Genomic DNA, 27332 nt, shown 5'->3' on the forward strand with positions numbered 1-27332 from the left:
AGGAAGGAAGGAAGGAAGGAAGGAAGGAAGGAAGGAAGGAAGGAAGGAAGGAAGGAAGGAAGGAAGGAAGGAAGGAAGCCATTTTGTCTTAGACCAGCCTTGCTGTTGGCTCACAGGCTATTCCCTGTCTCAGTCACTCAGTTAGGGTATTGTCAAGAAAAATACCATTGGAGAGAGGGTAGGAAGTGTTACAGGCGTCTTCAAAGTGATTCTTTTTGTTTGGAGAATCATAAAAAAGAAGTAGTGTTTTGAAGATCTGAAAGCTCTAAATAGTCCTAAGCACTTTGACTTAGCAGGTAAATAGACTGAACGCAGGCAGATAAATGAGCTGTTCCTTCCTAGTCAAGATAGGCCCACACTGTGGGAAGCACAATTTTGCTCACCATAGTTTTCCAGATAGCCCCAAATTGCTCAGCTTTACGCAATGCACTAAGGTTACAAATCATAATAGATTTGTTATTGTTATATAGTATATGATAACAGTAGCACAACTTTTCTATATTCAGCATTGGAAAGATCCTACAATGCTCAGAATAGAGGAATGGTTAATAAAGAGGACAGAGCTGGCAACTGTGGCCAAGATAGATAGATAGATAGATAGATAGATAGATAGATAGATAGATAGATAGATAGATAGATCTATCAACTATCTATCTTCCTTTTTATGACCCTGTAATCCCTTAATGTGGGGTAGAGTGGGGCAAATGGATGGAGTTGAGTGTTTACTGTCTGGATGCTCTTCCTGACACCATACAGAATTCACAGCAGAATTTTTTTTTCTTTGTGCCTTAGGAGAGAGAAACATCTGCCATTACCTATATTTGAACCCTGTACGTCTGTCCGTCTACCTGCCTACCTACCTACCTACCTACCTATTAAATATTTATTTCTATAGCCACCCATCTCAGTCAATGACTCTGGATGGTTCACAACTTTGTGGTTTCTTTTCTTTTCTAAGACACCCTTCCCATAGTTGCAACATACCTTGTAAAAAATAAATAATATTGTGCAATCTCATCACACTCAACTTCATGGATTAATTACAGACCAAGAAGAGATATACAGCAGTTGGACATGTCTGTCTCCATCTCTTCATTTTAACTGGAAAAAAAAGAAATACCTGCTCTATCTGTGTATGCAAAAGCAATAAACGGTGTTGACATTGCAGCGTAATTCAATGCAGAAGTACAATCCTTTATTTTATTGTCAAAATAAGTTGGGTGCAATAAGAAACAAGTGCAAACTATGTTTCTGGCACTTCATTCCTGTAGGTTTTCAAAAAGAGACCAGATATTCGTTTATCTGAAATGGTATAGGGCAGTGGTTCTCAACCTTTTTAATGCCACGACCCCCAACCGGTCGTAAGTCGTGGACTACTCAACTGGTGCAGCACTGTTTGCAGAATGGGACTTTTGGCGGGCTGAGCAGGGCAGAGACAGCCTGGACAATTCCTATTGGCTTTCGAAAGCCAATAGAATTAGACTCTATTCAAGAGAGTCTATTCTATTGGCTTTCAAAACCCAATAGAATAAAAGGGAGTAGCACAGCTAAGGAAAACGGGGGGGGGGGAAATGGCGGACTGCATTGTTTGGCAACCCCCGTGAAATGGTCGTTCGACCCCAAATGGGGTCCCGACCCACAAGTTGAGAACCACTGGTATAGGGTCTCCTGCTTGAGCAAAAGTTTGGACTAGAAGACCTCCAAGATCCCTTCTATCCCTATATTCTGTGTACTTATGACCAGGAGAAGTGAATGAACAGCCGGGCCAATCTCTCCTTTTAAAAATGTTAAATGGGTGCTCCTGAAACTATCTGAAACCATCTTTTCTAGCTGACAAAGAGATAAGAGTATGTCAGAAAGGGTTGGGTTAACAATGGCATAGCCCAATTTATAGCCTTAGAGTGGGATTCTAAACAAGGTGAGTGGAACAAAAATTAAGCTGGAAAACATTCAGAATGGGATGTGTGTGTCTTCTTGTTCTCTGAAAGATTCAACAAGAAAGCATGTTCCAGTCATTAAAATTGGCATGTGCTGTGAAGATCCAGTTGTGTGTTATTCTCTTATTGATTCAGATTGTCAAATCAGTTTGTAGTGAATCACTGAATCTAAAAAAAATATATGTCTTTTTTTTAATTTGTTCTTTGCAAGGTGTCTAAGACAATGGAATAAATGGAATCATTTAATTCAGAAACGCAATCTGAACCAACGATCAGATTCAAAATGTTTATTTGGTCCAGAGGGTTGATGGCGAGAAGCTACGTGACCTGTTTGGGAATGAGAAAATAGCAGTCACTAAGACAGGGGTAGGCAACCTTGACTCTTTTATGACTCGTGGACTTCAACTCCCAGAATTCCTGAGCCAGCCATGCTGAGGGGAAAGGGAGAGGTTTCCAAGCTCCAAGCTCCTGGCTCAGGAATTCTGGGAGTTGAAATCCACGAGTCATAAAAGAGCCAAGGTTGCCTACCCCTGCACTAAGAAAAACAATTATGTACTGTAGAACAGGGATTATTTGAACAAAATGTTAATGAATCCATTTTGAGTATATTTAGACAATCCTTTTTGACGAAGGGGAAAATTGTTTTCAAAAATGTGTAGCCTTGATTCCAAAACTGTCCAATACCACTGTGACTCATTTCAGTAGCAGTTTATATAGAAAAAGGTGACAATAGTTTTGACAGCTTTAATTAATAACCTAAATTACTAAATCAAATTAACACTTGGGGTGTAACACTACACACATGGTTGCTTGGAACTCTACAGATTTAAAATGACCAAAGGAAGACAGGAGGAAAAACATAATCAAAATGGGAACAACTCTTTTGTCAGTGGCACATCCTGAGGTGCACAAGATGATTGAGTAGCATATTAATACTCTCTCTCCTTGATGTACCCATATCTTCACAAGTTATTCAATTGCTGGAGTTCATATTTGCCCTCAGCAGAAGAATAGCCAGAGGGCATCATTATTAGTCCTTGTCATTGGAGATCAATGTGTTAGACAAGTATTGTTGTTACTGAGATATAAGCCTCTGTGTTATTCATAAGACATAGATCTATTGAGAAGATTATTCATAAAAATATGGACGCCACATGTTAATTCTCCCCTTAAACTAAGATAAAATGTGAAATTCACAACATCTACCTTGTCCAGTAACTTGACAGTTTCATACAGTCACAGTTGCCCATCCACTCAAATTAGTAAAAAGGGAATAAAGAGCAAATAATTATCTAAGGAGCTTCTGCTTTATCAGCTGAAAAAAGATTTCCAAATATATGGTACTCAACTCTCAAAATTCTTCAATTAGCATAGTTTTTGCTGTGAATCCTGGGAATTGAAGTCCTCACGCCTGGAGTTTGCCCAAATTTGATAAGACTATATTATTCTTGAACGAATTTATTATGGCTGTAAGATAGCAAGGAAGTTGTCAGATTCATCAACAGGCCAATGTGAAAGATTGAGTGGTAGGTCCAAACCATCATTCTACGTAAGACCAGACTGCATCTTAAATCACAGATTCCTGGGATCAATTGTATCAATGTTATCACCTCACCACCCATCCACCCCAGATACATGCCCAGGAGCACCAGACACAGATTTAAGAGATCTGCTGGATCATGTCAAAGAGCTAGTCCAATTTTCTATTAAAGATCAGTGGAAAATCCATGAGACACTGAGACAAAGAACTCTCTCTCTCTCTCTTTATATATATAAAGAATAAAATTATATTCTGACCGGCACTGACCAGCACAGAAAATTATGATCAGCCCTGATGATGTTACTTAGTTTGGGTAATGCAACATCTGGAAGAAAACAACCAAACTCAAAGAGTACCAAGGACTCTTCATTTCAACCCTGAGCAACAAATATTCTCCTTTATTGATAAAATTATATTTTTCTTGCTTTTCCCTCATTCAGGTAACAGTTCTGCTCTCTGCAGGGATGTTCCATCCAGCTCTTCACAATCTCCCATAAATTACATGGCAGTGATGTAGAATGACTGATACTTTTAATACAAGGAGACTGTCATTTATTTATTAACTGCAATGGGTTCTGGAAGCAAGGACCGGTACATTATAAATCAACCTCATTCTTGACTATTAAAAATTCATCCAATTCATAATGTAGGATGGTAGTAATTTCTTTATTAATCTTGCATATGAGGATTTTTCTCTCTTCCGCACTCACCTCCACTTTCATGTTTTCCATTACTTATCAAGCTGGTAGACCTTAGATAAAGCAATCTTCCACAATACTCACTTACCAACAAAACTCAAATAGCTTTTACAGCCTGACTCTGACACCTATTAGTGCCTTCTGAAAAACAATTTCACACCAATGTTTCTGTTCTGGGAATCTGGAGCAACTGCCACAGGTAGGAGACTGGGACTTAGAGAACAGAATCTCCAAGTTAGCGTACACGATCATAATTTTATTTAAAAACATTATGAGGGAAAGAGCAAATTAAAAAAGAAATAGCAGAAGAAACAGAGAAAGAGGCAAATGTTCTTAATTTGTATAGTCCAGAAATATACATCAGCTCCTGCCTATCTTAGACATATTTACTAATACTAATCCAGTTTATTTACCATCACTTCCGCCTTCCTTATTCCCCAAACACAGCAGAGGTGCTAAACTGTTGTTCATAAAATTCCCTCTTAGAGTTACAGTTTCCCTAGGCATATTCACCAATGATTCAATAAACAAAGACAAAATAATGTAGGTGTAATTCTAACAAAGACAGAAAAAAAGAGGGTGAAATATATGTGGATTAATTGGTCCCAAGTGTGAAGTGATTCATTTTGATCCAGATCTCTCAATAGTCTAAGTAAGACAATCAGAATGCATTTATCTTTTGGACTGTACACATCTTGGTATTCCATGGGAGAATTTTTCAGATGGAATGGAAGGGAAGGGATGGGAAGAGGGAAGGGAAGGGAGGAGAAGGGGAAGGGAATAGAACGGAATAGCAGTCATATCAAAATGCATATTGTAAAACAAAGTATGTTGAAATAAAATCAAACTTTATTATGATAATAAACCAGCATAACAGGATAGGGAACTGTTACAGGTACTCCTAGACTTACAACAGTTCACTTAGTAACTGTTCAAAGTTACAACAGCACTGACAGATCCAATAGATTCCTGTCCTGGAGCCTGTCCAGAATATGTGTAAGCAATAATGATGTGGATGGAGACATATTCTCCGTGGCACACCAACTATGATCAGAATGAACCCTACGTTGGTGGTTATACTGTCTCCTCCAGGAAAATTTTTCCCTTAGTTGCTCTTTTCTTATCACCAATATGCACCCAAGAGCCTCTATTGGTCCTGTGGGTTAAAACTGCATAAAAACTGCAGGACAGCTGCTCTTTAATTTCCCCAGAATGCCCTTGAGTGATCCTATGTCACAATCACAGTGGGAAATAAGATTAAAAGTCATGCACGGGAGTCCAAAGCACCAATTATGAAGCTATGTGTTAGCTCTACTGAAACTCCTGCTAACTGCACTAGAACTTCTGAGGTTGGCCAGCAACACCAGCATTATCCCAGGTGAGCACACCTTGAGCACAGTGGCACAGTGCTTAGAATGCCGCATTGCAGGCTAATTCTGCTGACTACCAGCAATTCGATTCTCACTGACTCATGGTTGACTCAGCCTTCCATCCTTCCGAGGTCAGTAAAATGAGGACCCAGATTGTTGGGGGCAACAGGCTGACTCTGTAAGCCACTTAGAGAGGGCTGAAAAGCACTATGAAGTGGCATACAAGTCTAAGTGCTATTGCTATTTATAGTGTTTCTTTGATCCGATTGAGAAATCTTTTATCTGCTGAACTTTCTCAAATGCTAGTCCATCCATGGTTGGGAGAGAAAGATTGGTGTGTTAATATGTCAGAATTAAAGCCTTCTTCAGTCAGCCTGCCCACTGAAAGCAGACAATGCCAGAGAACAAAAAGTCACCATGCTTATCTTTTACTTTAGCTCCATTGATGAACTAGGTTTTACAAACAGACTTGATTTCAGGAATTAAAAAGAAGACTGAAAATTCTAAAACAACTCAGATGCAGAGAAAATTTTGTTTGATCATTAAGTCAACAAGTCCTGAGAAATATACATATTAAAAAATAACCACCCTTTTGATTGCGTATTTTGTTAAAGTTGTAATGCAGTTCTCCACTCAAAAACTGTGTCCCCATCAAATTGTGTGTGTTAACAAAAGTGGCCCACCAAAATGGGTACAATAGGGGGATTTCAGTACAAAAAGACTTAGGCTTACGTTTTTAAATTAGGAAGATCAATGAAGAAACTTGATAAAATGGATTTAGGAATATCTTTAAGGAACAAACACAGGAAGGGAATAAATTAATTTGTCCATCCCGAATCATCCATCAATGCATTTTCCAACAAATTATTTTGTGGAGCTTTTCTTTTCCTCTGAAGTACTTTAAGGGGGGGAGTGGATTAGCCTGTATTTACAGTTTTCTGTAATTATATTTAATTACTCAATTAGTGTGAATATGTATAATTACTAACGTGGAATATGCAATTACATCAGGGCAACATGGAATAAATGAGATAATGAAAATGGCTGTTTGGGTGGATGTCTGCTCCACCCATAAAGTGAACCTTGCATTGTTGCTAAGGGTTGAATGACAACAAGGAAGGCAGCCACACACTATGCTTTGTGAGTCACTGACACTCAGAAACACATACAAGCTAAGAATCTCAACCTCATTCTTCAATAGGATGCAGTAGCTGATATTCAACAATAGGCTCCCCACTGTAATAAAAAGAGCTATCACTGATTTGTGTGGGTGCAGGTCGCACAGCCATACCTACTCCTAATGTTGCCATACAGGATTGTGGTGAAAATAGCTATCATAAAGAAAGAGATCAGGGTTGACTAGGTTCTTATTGGCTGAGGTTGCAGATCCTGAAGACCATCATTTGACCCTGAAAAATGGCAAGGCCATAATGCTTCAATGCATCTTGTAGCTTTAGAAACTAAAGGTGGAGACTAGGAGGAATTGGCCTTTAAGAAACAAAGTGCTCCCATTTTCACCCTTAATCACCGTTGTCCCCAAAGGTGCTTTTTCAAAAAGCAACTGGACTTTCTTGGTTTTGCTTGAAGTCCTATCACTTCTCATCCAAGAAGTTACTTCAGCATTGAATAAGCTTCTTGAAAAAGAAGCAAAATGCCTTCAAGCAAAACCAAGACAGTCCAGTTACCTTTTGAAAAAGCACCTTTGGGATAAACATGAGAAACTCAACCAGACTGAGAATCTCCATAGACACTTAATTGCCGTTATTGCAGAGGACACAAAAACATACTAATGAAATGTAGTCATTTTGCTGTTGAATCTCATCGGTGATAAAGATGAGATTCAACGAGACCATCGTTTAGAGATAAACCCTTGATCTGATCTAGCAGAACTCTTTTCCACATTCACTTTATTTTGTCCTATTGCTGCTTTTGGTAGGGATCGTGCAACCCACAAATAGCAGTAATGGATTTAACCACACTTGGCTATTCTATTCTATTCTAATCTATTCTATTCTATTCTATTCTTCATTCCATTATTCTATTCTATTCTATTCTATTCTATTCTATTCATTATTTTATACAGATAACATTGGTTAAGCAGATGAACCATCTCAATTCTCTTTAAGAAGTTTACTTTGCTTTTTGGAGATTTTATGAAATTGCATGAAAGAAGGGTTCTTGGCTTGGTTTTTAAGTCCGGTGGTACACTTCCTTGGGTCCCTGATACATCATTTCATTTATTTTTCTTCCATGAATCAAAGCACATGCATAATTCATGTTTCAAAAACTATAATCTTCCTTTTCTAAGGTGATGGATGTCCCCGTGTTTTGTGAGCAAAGTTCTGTGAAGTTTGGGAGCAATGTTTGTCATTTTGGGCTACTTTACATGAGGTCCCACATTCATCCTTCCTTCTGGCCTTGAGAGAAGCCAGCAATGCAAAATTCTATTTGGTATGCAGCACACATTATAAAAATCAGAGGCTCTGAGACAGATTCCTATTAGCCCATTCTGCCCTCCTCAGAGCAGGCTCAATCTCTGTCACCAGAAAATAAATAGGTAAATCAAACACAGAGCCAAACAAACATATTTGCAACTGCCCTGCAGCCTTTCCACTGATCACTGAGCAGAGCTGAAAAAACACGAATGGTTGTCCACCGTGATGGATAAAGAGGATGGCAAACATTTGGGGGCTAGGAGCTACAATATTTTTTGCTGATTTTTAAGAGCCAGGTGGGAGTCCCAGTGAGTAGACTGATACCAGCTAAATAGATCCCGGCAATCCATATAGATTGGATTAGAATGTGTGTGTGTGTGTATCTGACTTCAAAGAGTCATAACTGAATCTTTTGGGGCTTTATGAAAAGTGGCACTTCCCAGCTGACTTTGACCAATGAATCCAACCTGCATCTCAAACATCCTTTTGCATCCTTTCTTGATAGCCCCCCCCCAACACAGCTAAACATAACTCAGAACCCTCCTGCAGTAATTAAATTCAACATTTGGAGGGGGGGAATCAGAATCAGGTAACCAAACCAAACCAAAAACTGGCACTGCCTTGACAAAGGACTCAGATTCTCAGTCTGGAAAACAGGTCCCATGTCAGTCAACAGGTGTGCTGGTTTACCAAGAGTTTATGAAGAACTTAGGAGCTGAGGACTTGGCAGCACAAGGAAACAACAGCCAACAACTTAATAGTCAGCCATCAATATCCCAATCGAACAAATCAAAAGGCACACACAACCAGCATCACATAAACACTATGCATAGAAGAGCCCAAAGCACACATTCTGGCAGAGAGAAGTTCTCCAGCATGAGTCCGAAAGCTCGGAAGACTAAACCTCTTGTCCAGGTGAACAACCGAGAATAGAACTCAGATTATTCCTTGCAAAGGAAAAAAAAGGCGTGTTCATTAGCATGTAAGATGGCTGACCCATGGGAGGCAGCCAAAAGTTATTTTCTACATTATATCAGCCATTGCACTCAACTGAAGCAAGCACTTCCAAGTAAAGATCTATCATATCCCCCTCCTCTTTCTCCCACAAAGTGATAAGTGACGTTTGTTAGTATTGAAAGTGGCAAAAATCTATATCACGCCAGTATGCTATTAATAGTGCATTAAGGTTATAAAGTTCTCACTACTCCTCTTTTTAGCTTAGTTACCTGTACCAGCATGTTCTTCACCCAATGAAAGGTTGTCTGTTAACTAGTTAACTACATTTATTTGTTTGGGAATGTATGTTCCTGCCTGCTAGCACCTATGTGTACGGGTGCAGCAATTCCAAACTGCAGTATTGCTTGGCAATACACACAAAGAGAGAACTAAAGGAGAAACTAAGAAAAAAATTAGCATTTATCTTCCTAGCTAACCTTGACTTCAAAAAGCAGAGCTGAACTATATCCATACTCAGATGGAAGGCTACCAAGAAATGTGAAGGCGAGAATGGAAGGTTGACAATAAAAATGTCCAGAAGAAAGCAATGGAAAACTACTCTACTGTTGCCAAGAAAATATAATAAAATAGACAGATGTATGAAGTCTCCAAAAGTTGAACCCAACTTGGAGTAGGGTTTCCTTTTCTCTTCTTAGCTTGTATTAGCCTTAAAAAAAAGGGGGAGCTTTGCCCTTCACCATTATCTGATATCTATTTTGAATTGCTGCCAACAAAACAAAATCTGGATCAATAAAATGATTAAGTTAAATACGGATAAATATAGCATATTTATGGCACAATACAGATGAAATGGTAGATATCCGCTGTGAATGAACAGATAAATAACCAAGCTTGCATTTATTGTTAATTTTTGCAATAAACAACTTATCCCTGAAATAGTTTGTAGATTTTTTTTAATAACAATGCTCTTGATCTGCAGTCCCAAAATACATGCAGGTACACAAATAATTAAATATCTATGAATGAAGTATCTCTATATAAAAAGAAATCTGGGTAGCCAATTCAATAAATAATATATATATATAAATTGACCTAAATGGTTAATAATTAAATTGTAATTCTTGGTGGGGTGATAATTCTCTTTTAAAATAGTTGAATGTATGTTTGAATAGACATGCAAAGATTTACCCTCTAAATACTATAAAGCTGCCATTGTGACATGCTATAGTAAAAGGGCCTGGAATTGAAATATCTTATGGAACTGAGCTTAGATTTCTACCACCTCAACTCCGAAAGAACCCTGGGGGAGAGAATATTTAATTTAGAAACTAAGGTTAGCACCTTTCATGCAGAATATTCTAGATTTGTTCCTTACATCTTCTCCCTAATATATATCATGAGGTAGAAAACCTGGAAGGACTACCATCAAAACATTGTTGTTAATTGTGAACTCGTGTCCGACCCATCGCGACCCCATGGACAACGTTCCTCCAGGCCTTCCTGTCCTCTACCATCTTCTAGAGTCCATTTAATCTCAGGCCTACTGCTTCAGTTACTCCATCCAGTCACCTCATTCTCTGTCGTCCCCTTCTTCTATTGCCCTCAATCTTTCCCAGCATTAGGCTCGCTATTAGCCATGGAGATATAGCTATGTAAATTTGGGATGTGATGGACTTCATATGTTTGTTAAAATCCTATTCATACTATGTGCTACACTCTATATACCTGATCCAGGTGTGCAAGCAAAACTCACCCAACTAGGTTAAGCACCAGGGAAATTACATTCTTAGAGATGGAGAACAAAAGTCCCCATCATTCTCTTCTAGATATTTTGCTTGAATAACAAGCATAGTTAGCTAACCTGGAAACACAGCAAGCTAGCCTGCAAGGCTGCCTAAGCAACAATCAGTCACCCAGCTTGACAGCAATCTGAAGTGTATGTAACTCAGCGCTAAGTGTCCTTGAACTCAATGAGATTTCTTTCCAAGTCATCATAGTTAATTCTGGTTAGCGCTGAGTTGTGTAGCCAAAGCCTCTCATTTTTGTCATGTAAAAGACACTGTTACAGCTCTACTACATTTTTTTTTCTTTTTAAAGTGAATTTATTTCAGGTTAGTGACCTTGGTAATAAAGCTGTTTGGCAATCACAACATCAGATCAAATGTATGCATGTACCTTTTCCAATTTCATCATTTCAGATGTCTCCTTGGAAGGAATCCAAGGCTTCAAGAGCCAACCTGTATTATGATGCAGTGGCCTGTTTCATTTGCTATGCATTAATGCATCCTTTATGATGATTCTCAATGTAATCAAGGACTGTCCTTGATCATTTAACTTGTCATAGGAAGCTGAGGAGGTGGGGAAGCAGCAGGAACAGGTAATTTTTCTCACCCAGAAGCAATTGATGGAAGGGGAACAATTGCCCTGAACAGGACATACAGTACAGGGCATAATTAAAATATGGTTCACTATTTGAAATTAACAAATGAATCAATACTTCCCAATCAAGGGAATGCAACTAATTAGTTAAAAAAAAATATCCAAATGCTATTTAAGTAGCTGAGGTTTCCCCATACGAGCATCTTATTGAACTATTGATTTCAATAGACAAAAAAAAAATCCATAGAAAAAAATCCTGCTAATTAGAGATATACCGTGCTCTTTATCTGTTTTGGAGGGGGCATGTTCTGCATATGTTTGGGGCCTTAGTAAAAGAAATGGGCGTTTTCCTTAGCTCTTACAGTTGCCACACAGTGCTTTGGAAAATGCCCATTTGAAGTAAAGTGTTGGCAAGCATGAAACTGTATCCACTTTTGCATTCAGTTAGGGCCTCCTTAAACACATATTCACCTGGGACTGCATATTGATATAATTGCTTCAAGGGAGCCTGTACTACTCTAGAGCAGTGGTTCCCAACTTTTTCTTCACCACAGACCCCCTTTAAATACCTTAAGATGTAGACCAAGACTTAAGATGTAAATCATAACATTTCTTCATGCCTTCGTGGACCCCCTGTGATGACATTGCACCCCCCCCGGGGTCGGTGGACCACAGGTTGAGAACCACTGCTATATTTCCAAAGTGCTGCACAGCCAGAAGATGTAATGAAAGAAGACTCATTGAAAGAAATTCTAAGTTTCCCAGTCATAAAATGGCCTTGTTAAGAATTCAAGAGGAAAGCTGCCATTGTTTTTCCAGCTTAGGTGTATACAACTATCTGATTAGCTGAAAAAGGTTTTGAAGACCAGGTCTACTAGCCTTTCATATGCTTCTGGCAGAATTATTTACATTGTTACATACAGTACATGCAAATTTTAATATATATCATGGACCTCAAGCTGGTATAAGCAGTGTCCCTTCTGACTCAGACGCCTGCAGTTAAATCGTTGGGTTTTTGAAGAAATTCACAATTCTATTTGCTTATTTCCCTTTGACTTCAGAGTTAACCTGATGAAATCGTTTAGTTAAACACACCTGCCAGAATTTACCGGATTGCTAATAATCGAATCTAATCATAGTTATAAGGATTCTTTTAGTTGGGTGTATAGAGTGGTTTATACTATGACAATAATCCACTAGATCAGGGGTGTCAAACTGCCAGCCCGTGGGCCAGATGCATCATGGCAAAACCGCATCCACCCCATTACCAGCAATGGAAAAAACAGTTGTGATACGTCGCGACGCATCGTGTGACGTTGCGAGTTTGACACCCTTGCACTGGATTAATCAATATCACTGCTGGAAACAAAGGCACCTGGCCGGTCTTTATAAATGCCATAGATTGCAACTTGCCAAAATGCCATGGTGGTGCATTAAAACCCTCCATAAAGAATATTCTCAAAATACAAAAAATAAAAGGGAGAGAAAGTCCCAGTTCCCCAAAAAAGGAGAGGAAAGCTATAGTTTCTCCCCAGGTGTGATCAATGTCCAATTAAAACCTGCCTCCCTGCCATCTTCATGGTGTGCAGATGCACAGAGCACAAATACACCATAACAGAAGTTAAAGATAGCCCATTGTTGCCCCAGTTTGATGCATTTGCTCCATTCTTCTTCTCTTTCTTCTGTTCTCAACTCCAAGTAACCTCAAAACTTAAATCCCCAAAATGACCCCTCTTTTATAACTAGAGCTGTCCCCGAATGACAGTGTATTATTCATACTGGTTTAAACAGTGCCAACTTAAGTCCCTGTTCAAAACTTTTCAACATCTTTTCATTCAAAACTTTCTCTCTTGTTTAAATTTCTCACACTGGTTTCCAGGGACGACACCATACAGCCACATTTCCTTAGCCGCATAAACTTTATGAAATCTTTCCCTTCAACAATGAGATGGTCAATTGGTGGAAGATTCAAGAGGTTAATTCAGAAAAACAGGGGGATTCAAAACATCATCATCTTGGGAAAAGGAGGGAAATTGAACACATAAACATCTAAGGCAATGGATCCCCCATTTGCTAATTTACATTTGAAAGGTCTAATGGATCATAGTGCTGGTTATAATTTTGCCTGCCAATTAAATCAACCCAATAGGAAATCCTCCATGAACTTACCTGGCAGTAAATCCCATTACATTTCATTTGATTTACTTCTGAATAGAGGTGCACAATGTTCAGACTTGCTTAAGAAACACTGGCAGAGGCCAGAAGAATTTCTAAAAATAAAAATGGCTTTCCAAGACATAGTCTTCCACATCTCACAGAGAGGCAAGCACAGAACTCTGAATTCAGCAATCGTGGAGACACCCATAAAAATTTCCCATGTCTATCAGAAAGGCCCCATTACCATTACTTTAGCCACAGTCATGATTAGTAACAGGCAACACAGACAATGGGAAGCACATGGATATGAAGCACATGAGATGGTTGGGAAAGAGGTGATGGACGTTTTCATGTGGTTTGGTTGGTTTACCACGGTTTGGTTTTGAGCCCTTCTGGGAAACCTGCAAGGTGATTACATGGGCTGTGATGTTTTAAATCGTTGTGGGAATGAGGAGTCCTGATTAACTTGTAAGGATGAATTAACTAACACTCATGATGTTTTTTAGTTTAAATAAAGAGATTCACTGTCGATAAAAGCAATTTACCCTATGAGAATCAGGGCAGGAGCAAGAACTGGAGCTAAAAAAAATCAGTAACAAGAGCCAACTGGCTTCATAAAGAAAAGGCTTTATAAACCAGATTGTGCCATTTAGTTCCATTGAAAGAGAAATAAAATGCAGCAAAATCAATATGGTACCTCAGAACAGATTCAGTGTCCTTATTTTTTAGAAATAAGGACACTGAATCCTTGCTCATTCAGGTCTCTTTTTTAAAAAAAACAGAATCTTTGCCTACTGCAGCCTATATTTCAAAATCCAAATTTCCCCAAAGAATTTCAAATTATATATTGGTAGCCGAACGATCAACTCTGATTTCAGTAGGCCTAGTGGTTCATTTTCTCATATTTTGTCAAGATATTGCAGAGGAAACTGATTTGTCATGACAACTGGATGGTTTATTGTGTTTAATAGGACCTATCTGGTACTATAAACATGGGGATGTTGAAGACAGAACAATTTCTTGCTTCCTAGCATGATGTATTTATTTCATTCAGTAAACTTGGAGGTCTCTCACTGCTTCATGTACTAAATTTGCCTTGCATTCTACTTGTATTACCTACCCTCAGGATTGTATCAAAGGTTATCATGGAAGCCTTCCTTGTAATGTTCTTTTTTGGGGGGATGAGCTTCTACAAGGATTATGATGCATCTACAAGAACTGATTATTGGATGGTGAATCAATCATGTCACCTTGTAAAACAAATGAATGTTATAATTCTAGGACAAAAAAAATAGTCTTCTGGTTTCTGGACCATACAAAGGCTATTATCTTTTCTCTCCAGTAAGATCTCTTTCTCTTTTTGGTTGTCTTTATTTTCCTATCTCCATCTTGTCATATAAAAAGAAAGTAAAATTACTTACATGTGTCTGGTTTATGGCAGTTGTGGCCTTGTCGGAAATATTGTGGGTTTTCGATGACAGGAATCCGGGTCATACCGATCACCACTGTGTCTGGGCCAGTGTCCAAAGATGAAGGTGTGGTGATGCCATGGTTGATGTGATGAAGAGGGCTGGCAGAATCCTCTTCTCCACTGATTACAGCCACAGGACCTAAAAATAAAGAGATACATCATCAACATTATCACCATCACCACCACCACCATCATATCATCATCATCATCATCGTAGCATAGATCAACAACCACCTTCTTGTGTGATAAAATGCAGCATCTGGGGCTAACTGGGCATTTCTCATTTCTCATACAGTATTAGAAAATAACCAAAATGGAAAGGACCTTAAAGATCCTCTAGTCCAGATGCTGTTCAAGCAGAGACCCTATACCCTACTGGATAAACGGCTGTCCAGTCTCTTCTTGAGAACTTCCAGTGATGGAGCACCCACAGCTTCTGAAGGCAAGCTGTTCCACTGGTTAATTGTCCTCCCTGTCATAAAATCCTTCCTTAATTCTAGGTTGCTTCTCTCCCTGATTAGTTTCCATCCGTTGTTTTTTGTCTTGCCTTCTGGTGCTTTGGAAAAATAAGTTCCAGATCCACATGTGGGTACCATATCCACATAGGCAATGCAGTAAAAAAAAAAAAAAAAGTTGGGGCTGCTATTTCTGAAATTAAATCTAGCCTTTGGGCTCTTTCCACTGAATTATGGGCTGAATTCTCCTGGAGGAGGGAAGTAAGAGTGAAAGGATAAATTCTCAGCAGGCACCCTTTTCCTTGCATAACCCTCTGTGCCAAAATCCCCTCTTTCCCCACAAAAAAAAAAAAAAAAAAAATGTTTATTCCAATGATGTCCCAGACATGAGTAACATCCCCTGTAGTTCTTAGGCTGGACAGAAAGGCTGTTGCAACACACACACACACACACACACACACACACACACACACACACACCAAAAAAATCCATGTCTACTCCTGTTCTCATGACACTTAGGATTTAATTGGCCCTTGGAAATCAAGACATATGCTTATATCCCGCAGCTCCAAGATTTCACAGAGACCTACAAGGCCCTCCACGGTCTGTTTGCAAGAAGCCAAATGTGCAAGAAAGCCTCAGATTCCCAGTAGGAAGAGAAGGAGAAAAAGGACAGAGATCAACACTCTCCTTGGTCTTTTTAATCAAAGAACTGCAATTTGTTAAGCCAGAAGAGAATTGGGGGGGGGGGAAATGATGCTTAGAGTGATTTTTCTTCTGCTGTCTTGAGGCTCTCTTTGAAATGAGGAAGACTCAATGCATTTCATTTCCTGTGCCTTTTATCAGGGTCTATGGGGTGGGTGGGTGGGCAGCAGAGAGTTCTTTCTTATGTCACCTGATCTATTCCAAATCGCACAGTTTCTTTTTAATGGAACATGAGTCAGCAACAAGAGAAAACTCCAACGTCTATGGTTGAAAAAGGTTTTTAAAAAACTTGGAGATGGTATGGGGGAGGGGGTAACCCTGCCATTGCTGGTCCCAAGCCTGGATGAGAGAGGAGGGAAGGTGTCAAACCCATGCACAACAAGTCAGCAGAGTTTTCAACGTCGCATCACTGTGCACGCAACTCGAAGCAACACTCAAGATGCATTGTAGATCGGGCGAAGTGGTGGGCGAAATGTAAAACTGGGGACCCCATAATATGCCAAGAATAGCACAAAGAACAAGAGAGGGAGGGATGGAGATGCAATAGTGAAGGGAAGACTTGTCCATGGTGTGTGTGTGTGTGTGTGTGTGTGTGTGTGTGTGTGTGTGTGTGTTTTAGGACTTTTAAAATACTGTTGATTCCTCCTGAATGGAACCTAAAAAAGCAGCTTAATCAGTCCAAATTTCTGGCAGCCATAATAGAAATTGTATTCAGAAGTGATTAGTCTCTCCTCACCCTTCCTCACTTCCACAACAACCTTTATTGTAAACTGAATTTAACAAACTTGCATTTCTCTCTTTTTGTCCTTTTGACTACAGTTGCCGTTGTCAATGTAAGCGATAGATGATACCGCACAGGAAGTGGCTACCCATGGTACGGATGCTGATCCAATAATCTTTATGAGACTTACAAGATTTCTGTTTTCTCAGCAAGCAAAAGGGAGGGATGTTGTTTGAAAACTAAACAAGATTTCATTAAACACTAGCAGGGTGATGGTCATTCAGAGCGAGGGTGCCACAAGTAAATAGAAGCATTACTGACCTTCTTAGAGAATAGATAGGGTCCTGTATATTTTATAATATTTGTATCAACATATAATGGTACTCTCCCAATTTTCCACTACTCAAATTTCCATTAGAGGAAGAACAATGCTCTATAGCTTCCTATCTTCTTTCTGAGGATTAGAGGGCTGGAGGATAGTCGAATATTGGTACGTGCTAATTTGTAGGCATTGACATAAATCAAAAAACAATTAGGTTTTTTTTTTTCTATAACACACTAGACTAGGCTAAAATAGGTTTCGATAGTTCTGTGTTTTAATACATTGTAGAGAGCTTGAACATCTAAATATCCATGTGTTTTGCAGGAAAGACCCCATAGTAAAAGAGGGAGGAAGACATTCACACTTATACACAGACACAAATGCACGCGCGCACACACACACACACACACACACATATTATATAAAACAAAACTAAGTTAATGTTAGGACTCCAAAACCATTTTTTTCTTTTCAATATATTTTCTTGTATGAAGTATAAATATCTTTTCTTGTATGAAGTGTGATATACCCAGTTCAGAGATAGTATATCTCTGAGAGCTAGATGCTGGAGATGAATAATACAGAGATGTGTTCTCTCCAGGGACACTAGGCTAGCAAATTGTCCCAAGTAGACCCCAAAGCATGTGAGTTGCAGATGCATCTGGATGTCCAAAGAACTGGTGGAAAATAGAGAGAAGTTTCTAGTGAGTGTTATATGGCAAGCTGACAAGCTGGTTTACAAGGAAAACCACAGCTAGAGACTGGATCCAGACCATTAAAATATCTCTAGAGGAAAGAGAGATCATTGAGATAACCCAAGTGACTCTGAACAGTTTGTGTTGGATTTATAAAAGAGGTCTAGTTAAAGTTTTGAAAGATTCTTGGGTCAAAAAAGAGATGAATAGAAAACAAGCTCTTGGACTATATTTGATGGTTAAAAATTAAGATTTTTTAAAGTTCAAGGATGGAATACAGGGTTGGCTTATTTGATCAAGGTTAAAGAGAATAAAAACAATTATAGCTAGTTTCCCTTACTGGACTTTTGCTGATAAAGAACAAATGATGAGACTTTGGGATTTGTTTTTTTTTTAGTTGAGATGAGTTATGAGGTGAAGAGAGTATACATTATATGATGAGATGGTTATAAAATATTTAAAAATGCTTTTACTTGCTGGGATGTGGAAGCTTTTTTTTCCTTTTCTTTTTTTTCTTACATTGTTCCCCTTTTTTTTCCATTATCCTTTTGTAGTCTTATATTTTTGTAGTTTGTGTCAGTTTTTATTTCTTCTATTTGTAATTCTTAATAAAAAAATACTTGAAAAAAGTTGGTGGAAAATGAACAGAGATCAACAGCAGTTTTGTTGGCTTATTTTTTATCGCTCGAGAATCTACAGCCAGTAAAGCTGATTTCTTCCAAAATGGGAAATATCAGTGTCAGTTTCTGACAGCTTCCAACTATGAATCAGGTGATTCATACCACTGGAAACCTCTGGGGAACAGATGTCTCTGAAAGCCTCAGTTTTTTCTCCTTTCACATGTATAAAAATATTTCAAAAACATAAAATATTTTTATATAAAAAGTAAAATGCACACACATACCTACCCCTCAGCATTCTGACACTCTCCCTGCCTCAGTCTCTATTATGTATCAATAATAATAATAATAATAATAATAATAATAATAATAATAATAATAATAAAGTTGCAAGGGACCTTGGAGGTCATCTAGTCCAACCCCCTACTCAGATATTGCAATGGAGTTTGGCTTGGACAAGTGTGCCACACTTACTATCAAACAAGGAAAAATAGTGAAAACTGAAGGAATAAAGATGCCCCACGAAAATAACATTAAGAGTCTGGATGAGGAAGATTACTACAAATATTTGGGTATCCTTCAAGCTGACAACATCAAGCACCCTGAAGTCAAGAAAAAGATTAGAGGTGAATACATCAAGAGAGTGAAGAAGATCTTAAAGTCCAAACTCAATGGAGGAAATACCATAAAGGCAATCAATACCTGGGCAATTCCAGTCATTAGATACACTGCTGGAATAGTGGACTGGACTCAAGCAGAACTAAAAGCAATGAATAGGAAGACCAGAAAAATAATGACAATGAGTCATGCCCTTCATCCACGCAGTGACATTGACAGACTTTATCTACCAAGGCAAATAGGTGGGTGTGGAATGCTGCAAGTACATCAGATGGTTGAAGAAGAAGAAAAAATGGCTTTGGAAGAATATCTGAAGGACAGTGATGAAGATGCATTGAAATTAGTATATCAGGAAGGCTTACTGACTACTGGAGAGACAAAACTGGCCTACAAGAAAGACCAAATGAAGAACAGAATAGAGGCATGGGAAGACAAAGCACTACATGGCCAATACGCTAAAAAAATAGCTGGGAAAGCAGATAATAACAAGACCTGGCAATGGCTAAGAGCAGGAAAATTGAAGAAAGAGACTGAGGGACTAATTCCGGCTACACAAGACCAAGCCTTAAGGACAAATGCATATAAAGTCAAAATTGAGAAGACAACAACAGACAGTAAGTGCTGCCTATGCAAAGAAGCTGAAGAAACAGTGGACCACCTGGTAAGCTGCTGCAAGAAGATCACACAGACTGACTACAAGCAGCGGCATGACAAAGTAGCAACAATGGTGCATTGGAAGATCTGCAAAAAATATCATTTGCCTGTAAGCAAAAACTGGTGGGATCATAAAATAGAGAAAGTCATAGAAAATGATAAAATTAAACTGCTCTGGGACTTCAGAATTCAAACAGACAAGCACCTGCAACATAACACCCCAGACTTAACAATTGTCGATAAGAAAGACAAAAAAGTCTGGATAGTGGACGTGGTAGTGCCTGGAGACAGCAGAATAGACGAGAAAGAACTGGAGAAGATAACAAAATACAAAAACCTACAAATAGAAATAGAAAGACTGTGGCAAAGGCAAGCAAGGGTAGTACCAATAGTCATAGGCGCCTTGGGTACAATCCCAAAATAACTGGAGTACCACTTGAACACCATTGGCATTGACAAATCTGCCATTAGTCAATTGCAAAAGGCGGCCTTACTAGGAACTGCTTCCATTTTGCGACGATATCTGTAATACCATCAAACATCCACATCTGCCTATCCCAGGTCCTGGGTAAGGACTCGATAGGTAGACAAAATGCCAAATCCAGTCTAAACATCTGGCTGACTGTGCGATGATCCATAATAATAATTAAGTTGGAAGGGACCTTGGAGGTCATCTAGTCCAACCCCCTGCTCAGGCAGGAAACCCTATACCAGTGGTTCTCAACCTGTGGGTCGGGACCCCATTTGAGGTCGAATGATCATTTCACGGGGGTCGCCAAACCATGCTGTCTGCCATTTTTTCCCTTTTCCCTAGCTGTCCTACTCCCTCTTATTGGTGGCCACACCCACTTGGGGGTCACCACAACATGGGGAACTGTATTATGGGGTCACGGCATTAGAAAGGTTGAGAATCACTGCCCTATACCATTTTGGACAAATAGCTGTCCAGTCTCTTCTTAAAAACTTCCAGTGTTGGAGCATTCACCGCTTCTGGAGGCAGGTTGTTCCACTGGTTCTAACTGTCAGGAAGTTTCTCCTTAGTTCTAGGTTGCTCCTCTCCTTGATTAGTTTCCATCCATTGCTTCTTGTCCTGCCTTCAGGCACTTTAGAGAATAGCTTGACTCCCTCTTCTTTGGGGCAGCCCCTGAGATATTGGAACACTGCTATCATGTCCCCCCTCGTCCTTCTCTTTGTTAAACTAGACATACCCAATTCCAGCTCTTCTCTGTACTCTTTCTAGAGTCTCAACATCACTCCTTAACTGGATCATGGCTTGCAGGCCACTAAATGTCCATAATTTGATTTTTAAAAAAGAAAAAGTCGATATGCAGTTCCTGCAGCCCCCAGAGGTGCTATCACCAACATTTGGCAGCAGATCACTGAACAGAGTTCATAATTTAACTGTTGGATCGGAGTCAGAAACAGTACTGAAGTCTGTGTAAGCTATCAAGCCAGTTTAACAAATCTACAAAATGTTTTAATTCTTTCTATGCTTTCTACAAAACATTAAAATGAAAAATACTGGCTCTGTCCTCTCCCCTGCATGATATCATTGCACTACCATATTGCAGTTCTCAACTATTGGAAAATAAGAGAAGGCAAATATGGCTTCCTAATTGCCAAAAAGATTGCTGCAAATTCCTGGGTTAAGCTGCAAGGCTGGAATCTATGGAATTAAGGTTGAACCTCCACCTTGAATATTTGGTTGTCTGGGACAATGAAAGGCCAGACAGTATCTTGTGGTTCAACCTACGTCTCAAGAGGCTTTTTGCAAGACCTCATCTGCATTGTCTTGACTTCCCAGTGAAAAGTTTTGACTTAAATACAAAAATAAGACATAAATCTTCAGTGTAATCCGACAGCATTCATAGCAGGAACTCCACATTAGCTCACTTTTTTTTAAAGGAAGTTTCTTAATTCATCTTCATGCAATTAACTAGCTTGTGTATTAGCTGGTTTCAAAGCAAATATTATCAATTAAATAACAACCATCACCTTGGCTCCATCAACTGCTCTTGTTTAAAATCCCTAACTTTTTTTACAGAATCCAGTATCCAACACTCATTCCTTCCTTCAGGTTAAGCTTTCTGAGCCAGGAAGAATACAGACTGCAACTCATAAAACAGAGTAAGTGAAAGCACAACAAATACAATTAAAAATCTGGCTGCGCTCAAAGATGGATTGCATTTACTGTCTCATAAAAAGAGCCTTCATCCTGTCAGGCAAACAAAAGGAAATCAATTTCTTAATTTTTATTGGCAGATTTGGGCTGCCAGCCAAGCTTGCGCTTGCTTATCTGAAAGAGGGTGACTGGAGTAGGAAATATTCATCCAGTGGCTTTTGTATTCTTCTGTCTCCACACAAAAGGACACTAACTGAATTCCACCCTCTGCCAAAAGAGGCTGCTTTTGCACATTTTTCTGGTCTGTCTTCCTGGGAAAGCCTCTCCAGCATTTGCTTTCTTAGGATTTTTTGCTTGTGTCCTTAATCTGTCCTCGGCACATTCTCACCACGTTCATCTGAAGGAGATCGCATGTGCACCACAGAACATGGAATAACGGAATGGGAAGGGAGCATGTAGGTCTTTTAGTCCACCCCCCTGCCCTAACGGGAAACCCAATACAATTCCAGACAAATGGCCCTATAATCTTTTAAAAATTAAGAGATGTAGGACCCACAACTTCCAGTGCTCTGTTGATTAATTGTTGTCATGAAAATTCTCCTTACTTCTAGGTTGGATCTCCCTTTTATAAGCTTCCATCCGTTACTTCAATTAAAGGAGAATATTTGTAGCTTAGGGTTGAAATGACGGGTCCTATGAGCTTGGCTGCTTTTTTGCAGACGTTTCATTATCCAAACTACGTAATATCATCAGTGCTAGTAAGGAATGTGGCTTGCCCTGTCACTGTTGGTCTTCAAAGGTTTTTTGGTTGGGCTGCTTATTGTTGGCTTGTTTGGCAGTTCCTTGATTGGAGCATTGTTTACTTGCTTGTTGACCTTGGAGGTCTTCTAGAACTTCAAGTTCAATAATCCAAGCTCAAGAAGAAGGAGTGCAGTATAAGGAGTTAAAGCATTGGACTGGAACTGATGAAATTCAAGCTCAAGTCTCTAATCACCCATGTAGCTCCCCGGATGCATTGGAACCAGTCACCATCTCTCAGGGGTTTTATGGTCATGAAAACATAAGGAGCAACCCCAAGTGTGCTACTTTGTGTTCGTGAAAGACATGTAAGACACGATTTCAATTGTACCACTTCTCACTATGTCCTGAGAGCAATCCGGTTAGACCAGTGGTTCTCAACCTGTGGGTCGGGACCCCATTTGGGGTCAAACGACCATTTCATGGGGGTCGCCAAACCATGCTGTCCGCCATTTTTTCCCTTTTCCCTAGCTGTCCTACTCCCTCTTATTGGTGGCCACAGCCACTTGGGGGTCACCACAACATGGGGAACTGTATTATGGGGTCACGGCATTAGAAAGGTTGAGAACCATTGTGTTAGACTGTTTGAAATTGGAAGTTGCACTGCTGAACATCAACACCTCTTGGCCTTCATTTTCTGTCTTTCTCCCAAGACATTGAAGTCCTCAAGAACCCATCCCTTGGCTTGCTTGCCATCTTTATTTTTTTTCTTCTGCCATCATGAATTTAGCTCTTATTTTGCTGGCAGCCAAGTTTCCCTAGAGGGGACCTTGAACTCCAGAACCGCAAGCTTTATGATGGCAGAGCCAGGAGGTTGCTGTGTAAAGGTCTTGTCGGTGGCCATTAATCTCCTGGATCACTCATCTCTATCAGAGACATGCCATAAAAATGATATAAGTGTTTCATTCAAATGGTACTATGGAGGGAATGAAGATACAGCACAGAGCCCGATTGATTTCCAGTGTGTCTGCTCTTTACCTTCGAGTATAAATACACAGCAAAATCAATTGGAATAACACCATATCAGCTTTCTAATCTCTTCTGGTCATAAGGTGTGTTTTATATACTGCAGCATTCATTCCTTTTTGTACATCAGGCTTATACCTGTTTGGTTCATGCAGCCTCAAGCTGGTGTGGCAGGACATTGACTTCTTTGCCTCTATCCGGACTGCATGCATACAACAGACTTTACTGAATTAACCCACTGTCTAGTTTACACAATGCACTGAACTGTAGCTAACCAAACAGACCTGATTTTGCATAGCATTCCAAGCCATGCGACCATTGAAAACATTTAAAACAACCAGGGTTAACTCTGAACAAGCTTAACATTTTATGCAGGTACAGCTGCTAAGTCTGTACCGACCAGAGTAAGCCTTTTCAAAGAGGCTATTATGGTTAAATGCTTTTTTTTCCCCCGTCCTCTTTTCATCTGGCAAAGAATATCACAGAATTGCAGCAGAAGGTTGGCTAATAGCTCAGCAAATCCACAGCAATAAAATAAGATCCTCTGGCTTGTTAATCCTACTAAGCTGATCCAGGTTTTGTTGCATCTTGACACAAAAGCAATTCTTAGCAGTGCCCATATTTGTCTGCTTTCGTTTGCTCAGATTTCACACATATTCATTTAAAAAGTCTGAGATTTATTTTAGCATCATTGCTTGTCACCTATGGCTCCAATTTATAATAAGGATTAAAATTACATTCTTGGTAGTATAGTTACTGGGATATGCAAAGTGGTAAATTCAGAATCTGTGTCCCTGGGCGTTTTTTGTGATGTGACAATAAGAAGCCAGTGTCTAATGCCTAGGGCTTCCAAAATGAGCTTTCATAACATTTTACTGGCATTTGGGTTGCTGTTGTGGAGAAAAATAAAAAGAGGAAGAAGTATTATGCATGTTTGCTGCTTTGAGTTACTTATAAAGTAATGAAGGCAGGATAAAAATCTAAAAAATAAATAATTGTAATGTGTGGATCTATCTATCTATCTATCTATCTATCTATCTATCTATCTATCTATCTATCCATCTAACTCAGAACAGTTATGGACTGGAGGGGGCATGGTATGGCAGAATCTAGGGGCAAAGTAAAAAGAGAGATCAGCCTAGAATCCCTACATAGCCACAAACCACTTCCAATTCTCTTTGAGTGCCATTGACCCTTATCTAATGATAACCAAATGCTGACCATTAGTGAAGAAAATTCCTGTGAATAAACAGCTTAACCGAATCTTCACATGTGGACCTGGTCTTCTATACCTGATAATATACATTAAAAATATCGAATTTTTAATAGTTAAAATTATAGGAGATAAGCAGGTAGAGTCCGAAGGTGGGGTTAAGTGCACCATCAGTTTAGAGACCTTACATTCCCAGAAGATACCCAAGTCCAGCCCACCATGAATTCTGTTGACAGATTAGGTAGAATAGAATAGAATAGAATAGAATAGAATAGAATAGAATAGAATAGAATAGAATAGAATAGAATAGAATAGAATAGATAAAGTTTGCAATACTGCATTTCTATCTACACTGTTGTATTGTTTAAAAAAGAGCAAGTTTATGGAATCCAGGTAAATATAAAAGTTTGTACAAATGTGTGCAAGAAGCAGATCCTTATGACACAATCACCCATAATTACAAACCAGAAGAAAATTATCAGATGTAAGAACTTCTTCAAAAATCCTCAAGGAAAGTCATTTCTAAGCCGATTCCAAACTTCATCCAATTAAGACTATCCAAGACCAATAAAACATTGCTGGAGTGAACAGGGGGAGGGTGAAGAACATTACTGCCTCCCCCATTGAGCTAGAATATTGTCTTATGCCAAGGCCATTTTCCCTCAAACTGAAACTCAAACTTTCTTGATCCTCCCTGCTCTGTTGGGCTACCAAAATGCTACTTTTCGCTTCTCAAGCTACTGGGAACTTGTGACTGGTACAGAAGTAAATCACTTGTCCTCTGATTCACGGCTTATAGAAATTAGTATCAATGGAAGTGTTGGTATCAATTTCATAATGTTATTGAATGAAGGCAAAATGGAGCTCAGTCCCGTACTCGTGACAGGTTGTCAGAGTGATGGATGGTGGATGAGAAGACAGACAGCTGTGACATGAAAGACAATGACTCAAGATCAATTAACCTGACAAGGCTATCTTGAAGTCTCACCGTTTAATGCTGACACTGGCACATACAGTAGCACACAGTTTCACCAATTCACAACAACAACAGGAAAATTGGCGAGCCCCGTGGAGTATGCTTCTCCCTCTAAGTTCGTTGATTTGTTGATTTGCAACAACACTCTAAAGTTCAGCCATCATTAAGAGGCCTTGTTTTTTCAACCTACCATTTTTGTTTAATTCTTCCATTAACGTTACAAAAAAAAAAAATCACAGATAAAAGGAATGCATCTCTGTGTTTCTGCATTGAAACACATAGGAATCACAAGAAGGTTTTTTTTTAAAAAAAAACAACAACATGTTATTCAGAAAATTTGTAGGATTTGAAAATTGCAATTTAAAAGCAGTTTGCCCTCCTAATTGTCCTCTCTCTTAAAAAGGTCGTTTTTCTCAGAATATTTCCAATGCACTCCTGTTAAATGCTAACTTTTATGTATAATTTGGGAGAAACATTATCTTTTCACATTTCCATATGCTTAATTTATTTCAAAGAGAAAACCTGGTGCAAGATCGGAGGTTTGTCAGGTCTTAAGCAAATGCAGTTAAATTATTGTTTGTATACTTAAATGTGCACGGTTACAAGAATTTTGTAGGCAAACACAATAAGCCCATCTGTCAATCTTACAGAGTTCTGTACAAATAAACATTTCTTTGATCAAATATTTTTTTAAAGCATGTGCCTTTATATACTTTAAACAAGGATATTTCTATCTCACCACTGAATGCCCCTGTATCAAAACTGGCTTTGTTTGTCATACAAATTCAGCCAACACGTATTTATTTGAAAACAGTGACCAAAAAGAGAGGGATCAAAAATTCAGCATTTGCCCTTCTGTGATCGTCTGGACTGAGTAGATCAAACACTTGGGGGCTTTTTTTTTTTCATTTTTGAAGGATAGGGGAGTTGAAGGGCCAAAATGGATGAGCTCTTGCAAATCTGAGTTTGTCTAGTGTAGCATTTAAATTATGTCCATGTTGTTTCTCTTAAGGGACCCATTTTATTTCTTTGAATACCTGAAATGTCCTTTCAAAGACAGCTTCATTCAGATTTGGAATTTGGCTTCCAACTTGCTGCAGAAAACCTGGTGGGATTCTTAAGTTGACAGACATTGCCCATCTTTGGTTTGCAGTGATGTGTGAATGAAGCCTCTAGAACAGACGTGTCAAACTTGTGATGTCACGCGTGACATATCGGACCTTTTTCCCCATTGCCGGCAATGGGGTGGGGGCAGTTTCTTTGTGACGCATCCAGCCCATGGGCCGGCAGTTTGACACCCCTGCTCTAGAACCTTTATATAGATGCTTAAGCTACATATCAAATGATATGTTCATCATGTAAACACTTCGCTGTGTTCCCCTTAACATTGGAGATGGTTTTAATTAGAACGCCTTTACAGTTATTATACATATGTACACATCTACACCCTTCACTCTGCAATCTACATAAACATAAATATATACATGTGTAACTGAAGACTGGATGCCAAATTGTGATTTTAA

General features: G+C 39.1%; 1 protein-coding gene across 2 annotated transcripts in view; it reads right to left on the bottom strand.

The window, feature by feature from the left end:
* Positions 1-27332, bottom strand: part of NTRK3 (neurotrophic receptor tyrosine kinase 3) — a 295014-nt gene that overhangs the window by 102922 nt on the left and 164760 nt on the right. For both annotated transcript variants that reach the window (XM_039358815.1, XM_039358816.1), the window contains exon 13: positions 14895-15083. In XM_039358815.1, the coding sequence (XP_039214749.1) occupies positions 14895-15083 (189 nt within the window). The remainder of the gene's footprint in view (positions 1-14894; positions 15084-27332) is intronic.

The sequence above is a fragment of the Crotalus tigris genome, unplaced genomic scaffold, assembly GCF_016545835.1.
Source record: "Crotalus tigris isolate CLP2741 ecotype Arizona unplaced genomic scaffold, ASM1654583v1 scf7180000019068.10715455, whole genome shotgun sequence".
Classification (NCBI taxonomy): Eukaryota; Metazoa; Chordata; class Lepidosauria; order Squamata; family Viperidae; genus Crotalus; species Crotalus tigris.